Raw genomic sequence first — 6705 nt, forward strand, 5'->3', positions numbered from 1 at the left:
AAAAAAAAAAAAAAAAAAAAAAAAAAAAGTGAAGGAATAAAAAAATTACGTGTGCATGGTACTAAATTTACAAGATATAAATGGCTATAAAAATGTCACCCTCCCACCTTTATTTCTCAGTGCCAACAGTTATTATAGGTTCCTTGTGTATCCTTCTAAAGAGAGTCTGTATATTCAGAGGAACACATGTATACATACACACATATTTTTACCACTTTGCTTTTTTACTGAACAGCCTATTTTGGGAACTGATGCATATCTGCATATATTGTGCTCTGTTCCTTCTCATGGCCACACAGTATGCCATTGCTTGAGAGGCCACAATTTATTTACCCAGTCCCTTATTTTTTCTTTTTCTTTTCTTTTCTTTTCTTTTCTTTTCTTTTCTTTTCTTTTCTTTTCTTCTCTTCTCTTCTCTTCTCTTCTCTTCTCTTCTTTTCTTTTCTTTTCTTTTCTTTCTTTCTTTCTTTCTTTCTTTCTTTCTTTCTTTCTTTCTTTCTCTTTCTTTTTTTTTTTTTTTTTTTTTTTTTTTGTAGCTGGGACTACAGGCACCCACCACATGGCCAGCTATTTTTTTTTTATTTTTAATAGAGACAGGGTTTCATCATGTTGGCCAGGCTGGTCTTGAACTCCTGGCCTGAAGTGATCTGCCTGTCTTGGCCTCCTAAAGCACTGGGATTACAGGTGTGAGTCACTGCACCTGGCCACCCAGTCCCTTATTGATGGTTCCTTTTTTTTTTTTTTTTTTTTTTTTTTTTTTGAGACGGAGTCTCACTCTGTTGCCCAGGCTGGAGGGCAGTGGTGCCATCTCGGCTCACTGCAACAACCTCTTACTCCTGGGCTCAAGTGATTCTCCTGCCTCAGCCTCCTAGGTAGCTGGGACTACAGGCACATGCCTCCACACCTGGCTAATTTTTGTATTTTTAGTAGAGATGGGGTTTTGCCACATTGGGCAGGCTGGTCTTGAACTGCTGACCTCAAGTGATCCACTCACCACAGCCTTGCAAAGTGCTGGGATTACAGGCGTGAGCTACCACCCCTGCCCATTATGGATGGTTACTCAAGTTGCTTCCAATCTTTTGCTACTTTAAATTTACTTTAAAATTGTATACATAATACATAAATACCCTCTGCTTATAAAATCTTCAAACAATGTAGTAGAGTGAAACCCTTTGGGGTTTTGCTGAGGGTGAATCTCTGCCCCCTCCAAGTCTCCAACTTCTCCCCTGGGCCGTACCGGCTCCTCACCCTGCACTGAACCCTGTCTTTACTCCCAGACCTGTTCTCCTTCCCTGCCTCATCTCCCCTTGCTGGGACTCTGGCTCCCTGCCCACTTTTAGCAGCTCCCACACCAGCTCCTGGATCTACTCCTGGTTCTGAATCCTGCCAGGAGCAGACAGACTGCTTAGAACCGCAACGCTCCTCGCTCTGTAAACGTCCCGCTATCTAGGGATCTCCTTTGCTGGGCTGTCGCCCAAGCTGGCCTTGTTGACTGGAGAGGACTTGGAAACCTGGGGGGCCTGGCAGGTATCAGTCCCAGTTCCCCAAAGCTCTAGTAGACCTGGGATTCTTTCGTCTGAGTCTACTTTTCAGCTAAAGCAGGAGAGACAGAAGTCAGAGGCAGAAAATACCAGTTTGCTGAGAAGCCGCGGAGCAACAGAATTATGGGTCCACAATTTCATTTGTAGAAATTGTTACAGAGGAAAAGATAACCTAAAAGTGACTGATGTCCAGTCAGCCCTGGGTGACTCAGGTTCAGGGACCAAGAGGCAGCAGGCAGGAGTCGGATACCCTTGGGTTAAAATCTTTGCTTTCTACCTCCTGGCTGGGTAACTTAGGGCTAAAAACTACTTCTCCGAGCCTCAGTTTCCCTGCCTGTAAAATGGGCTATTATGTCATCATAATAACAACTAAATGGCAGGGTCACTGTGAGGACCAGAAAGGCTATGGAATATGAAAGTGCATTTTAAACTAGATTCCAGGGGCCGGGTGCAATGACTCATGCCTGTAATCCCAGCACCTTGGGAGGCCAAGGCAGGAGGAAGGCTTGAGCCCAGGAATTTAAGACCAGCATGAGCAACATGTTAAAACCCCATCTCTACAAAAAACACAAAAAATGAGCTGGGTGTGGTGGTGTGTACCTACAGTCCCAGCTACTTGGGAGGCTGTGGTGGGAGGCTGGGGCGTTGAGGCTGCACTCTACCCTGGCCTACAAAGCGAGACCCTGTCTCAAAAACAAAAACAACAACAACAAAAAAAACTGGATCCCAGGGATGATAGAAGTCAAAGCGTATGACAAATTTTCTCAACCTTATCACTATTGACATTTGCCAGATAGCTGTTTGCTTTTGGGGACTATCCTGTGTATTGCAGGGTATTTAGCCAAATCTCTGGCCTCTAACCAGTAGAAGCCCAGTAGCACTCATCCTGTCCCCACTTAAGTTGTAACAACCAAAAATGTCTCCAGCTATTGCCAGTTTTCCCCTGGGGGCAAAATCACCCCTGGTTGAGAACTATTGGTGTCAGGGAAGAGAGCAGAGGGAAGCTGAGACCCCAAGTTGCTGCTGACCCCCTAGGAGGTTCTTCCCTTTGGCAGAGGGAGCCAGCCTCTCCCGAGTGAGGCTGTTCTCTCCCCACCTCCTCCCAGGGTGAACAAAAGCTTTTGCTTTTAATTTTCCATAAGGTTATCACTTAGTAAACCATGGTTAACAGAAGCACAGCACAGATAATGCAAAACAGAAGATAATTAAAAGTCATTTTCTGTGGCTGTGGGAACCATCTCTGGTTTGTTCCAGGCCTAGCAGATATACCCTCCTGATCGTCTGCCTCAGAGTTACATGAAGTGGGTTAACATTTCCTGAGGTTACAAGAGGAAAGATCAAAGGAGAATAACTTCAGAGCCAGCAACGGGAGGGCCTGGAATGTACTAGCTGCACAGGAAATACTGGGACACAGAAGAAATTCACCAAGTGTCAGCTTTCTCCCGTGCTGCCAGGGTCTTGGCCAACAGTAGGTACATACCAAACACTTTTTGAATACTTAAAGCCACTGTGATCCCAACTTTGGGGTGAGGAAGGGGTTAATCTCCCACCCCGGGGCACAGGATGCCCAGGTGCCCCCTCCCTCTGTAAAGGAAGCTGGGAAAGGAAGCCCCCACGCCCGCTCCTGGCAGCTGTATGTCCCCAGACTCCCAGTGGCCCAGCAGAGGCCGGATGCAGGAAACAGGCGGAGGTGAGGCTGTGCCAGCAGAGATACAAACCTCGAACCTGTAGCTCGGACCCCCATGCTCGCCCAACTCTGTCCTTGTCCCCAGGGGCCGTTCTGGTCCCCTGCCCAGTCCTATAGCACTTTCACCCTGACCAGGACAGGACACGTAGCACCTCTGCCTCCACAGCAGCTGGGCACTAGCCCTGTGGGCTCGGTCAGTCCTGCCATGTTTTACCAACCCAGGGGGCACTCTGACAAGGTATCTTATTTTTTATTTTGAGACTGTCTTGCTCTGTCGTCCAGGCTGTGGCACGATCTTGGTTCACTGCAACCTCCGCCTCCCAGGTTTGAGCGATTCTCCTGCCTCAGCCTACTGAGTAGGTGGGATTACAGGCACGTATCACCATGCCTAATTTTTGTATTTTTAGTAGAGATGGGGTTTCATCATATTGGCCAAGCTGGTCTCAAACTTCTGGCCTCAAGTGATCCGCCTGCCTCGGCCTCCCAAAGTGCTGGGATTTCAGGTGTGAGGCACTGCGCCAGGCCACTGAGCCACCATGCCCAGCCACCAAGGAATCTCAAGTGAATGGTATACCCAGAGTTGTGGGTCCTGATCTTGGTACACTGGGGGCAACTACAAGTTCCAGCTCCCTCTGAACCCCTTTGATACAACCAGCAGGTGCCTCGGTTTCTCCACTCAGACTTCAGCTTCCCGCAGGCCCTTGAGCCAGTTAGACCTCTTCCCCAGAGGCTGGACCCTGTGGCCAGCATTTCCCTCCCCCAACTCCTGGCTGGAGTGTGGCTTCCCATGGTCACCAGGGTGAAGCCTGGATTGCCCGGGCCCCTTCGGACAGTGCCCTCGGCCCCCAGCATCACACCAGCCTGGCCTCTGGCAGCAGCCCTGCCCTTACCTCTTCCAGTGTGTTCATCTGGGAGGCCACCTTGTGGACGTAGGCGTGCACCTTCATCAGGTCCATGCTGTACAGCGTGCCCTCCAGGAGATCCACCATGGACTGCAGCTGCCCGGGGAAGGGGGATAGTTAGGCAAAGAGTGCAGCACGTGGCCAGCCAGGTGCAGAGGGTAAAAGGAGCCCTGCTGCAATGAAGAACTCCAGAACCTGGGCCAGGCGCTGTGGCTCACGCCTGTAATTCAAGCACTTTGGGAGGCCAAGGCGGGTGGATCATCTGAGGTCAGAAGTTCAAGACCAGTCTGGCCAACATGGTGAAACACCATCTCTACTAAAAACACAAAAATTAGCCAGGCATGGTGGTGTGCACGTGTAGTCCCAGCTACTTGGGAGGCTGAGGCAGGAGAATCGCTTGAATCCGGGAGATAGGGGTTGCAGTGAGCTGAGATCACGCCACTGCACTTTAGCCTGGGTGACAGAGTGAGGCTGTCTTCCAAAATAATAATAATAATAATAATAATGATTAAAATAAAAAAGAACTCCAAAACGCCATAGCCTCAGAGTGACTGGCATGGGCCCTGGGCACTCACCAGCCTCAGCCTGCTAATAATCACAAGAAAAGCCACAGGTTCCATCTTCTGAGCCCTTACCACGTGCCAGGTGCTATGCTAGGGCCTTTAAGGAGTTATACCAATTAATCATTGTAACAACCTCATGAGGTGTGTAGTGGGCACTGGAGGAGTTTGTCCGGATCTTCTGAGATCCCTCTTACAAGTTTTTGTGCCCGTCCCTGGCTTCCATGTGCCTGCATCTGTGATTCTCTCTAGAGCTGCTTTGCCCCCAAAGTGCCAGAGAGTATACGTCCTCTTGCAGCTGCCTTGAGACAATGACCTACTGACATGGACATCTATAATCCCAACTCACTAGCCCCAGTGGGGATGAACTGAGCGGCTGTACCCACTCCAGAGTTCCTCTGGGGATGTGACTGAGGCTGGCACTTTTCCCAAGACCACACCCTCACTTGGATGCCCTCCTCTCCCCACCTTGCTTCTCCCACTTCATTTCCAGTTTCTCTGGGGAGTATTTTCTTTTTTTGTTTATTTGTTCTTCAGAGACTCTGTCACCCAGGAAAGAGTGCAGTGGCACGATCATAGCTCACTGCAGCCTCGAACTGCTGAGCTCAAGCAATCCTCCCACCTCAGCCTCTGGAGTAGCTAGGGAGTACAGGTGTGCACCATCCTGCCTAGCTAAGTTTTTTATGTTTTGTAGAGATGGGATCTTACTATGTTATTCCAGCTGGTCTCGAACAATGATCTTCCCACCTTGGCCTCAAGTGATCCTCCTGCCTCAGCCTCCCAAAGCACTGGGATTATAGGGATGAGCCATCGCATCCAGCCCAGGAGTATTTTCAAAATAAATCACTTGCACATGAATCTCTGGCTTCAGAGCCTGCCTCTGGTGGCCCGAACTAACACCAGGTATGGACAACTTTCACCCTCATTTTACAGATGGAGAAGCTGCAGTTTAGAGGGGGGAAGTGACTTGCCCAAGGCCACCCAGCTGTTCAAAGGTGGAACCAGGAGCAGAACCCAAATTCATATAAATCCACGTCTCTTTCCCAACATTTGGCTGGGGAGATATCATTAATCACCGTCTCTTTCCTATCATGCTTTATGGCTCCTGTCTCATGGTCAGACAGGGAAATGGCAGCTGAGAGAGGGCCTTGCACGACAGGTCAGCAGCAGGACCTGGAGCAGCCGCCGGGTATCCCTTGCCCAGCCCAGGGCTCTGCCCTACAGCTGCCCCTCCCCCTCTCCTCTCTGTCACGCCTCATCAGGATATAACACTCCCTCCAGATGGCCAAAATGCCAGAGTGTCAGGGAGACGTTGGCACAAGGGGCTGGTTGGGAAACCAGCCTTCCCTGGCTTCTTGGGAAGGGCAGTTCCTCGGGCCCACCCTCATGCGCAGCCCCACCCTGAGCCCTCCGGCATTTCCCAGGGCCTGCACAGGCCAGTGCTCCAGTCTGGTCCTGGCTGGCTGTTTCCAAAACAGTTTTACTCCCACCTTCCCAGGGGGTACGCAAACTGTTTTAAGCCAGGGAGCTTTTCTTTGAGCAGAAGCTGATCTCTAAAACAGAGACAGGGGTGGGAGTCTCTGCTGGAAGCAAAGATAGGCTCAGTGGCTTCTCTGCTTTCCCACAACCTGGCTTTGGCCCCAAGGGTCTGCATGGTACCCCTGGGCTCTATGGAACACAGTTTGAGAACCATGCCCATACACGCTTCTGTGTCTCAGTTTTCTGTATTAAGAAATGGGGCGGCCGGGCGCGGTGGCTCAAGCCTGTAATCCCAGCACTTTGGGAGGCCGAGATGGGCGGATCACAAGGTCAGGAGATCGAGACCATCCTGGCTAACCTGGTGAAACCCCGTCTCTACTAAAAAATACAAAAAACTAGCCGGGTGAGGTGGCGGGCGCCTGTAGTCCCAGCTACTCGGGAGGCTGAGGCAGGAGAATGGCGTAAACCCGGGAGGCGGAGCTTGCAGTGAGCTGAGATCTGGCCACTGCACTCCAGCCTGGGTGACAGAGCGAGAC

The 6705-nt window shown here is 50.4% G+C and overlaps 1 protein-coding gene across 1 annotated transcript in view; it reads right to left on the reverse strand.

Moving 5' to 3' along the window:
* The window catches only part of OLFML2A (olfactomedin like 2A), a 38432-nt gene that overhangs the window by 17955 nt on the left and 13772 nt on the right, over positions 1–6705 (reverse strand). Inside the window, exon 3 of the mRNA XM_017874774.1 lies at positions 4119–4226. Within this exon, the coding sequence (XP_017730263.1) occupies positions 4119–4226 (108 nt within the window). The remainder of the gene's footprint in view (positions 1–4118; positions 4227–6705) is intronic.

This window comes from Rhinopithecus bieti, unplaced genomic scaffold, assembly GCF_001698545.2.
Source record: "Rhinopithecus bieti isolate Rb0 unplaced genomic scaffold, ASM169854v2 scaffold_7967, whole genome shotgun sequence".
NCBI classification, from domain to species: Eukaryota; Metazoa; Chordata; class Mammalia; order Primates; family Cercopithecidae; genus Rhinopithecus; species Rhinopithecus bieti.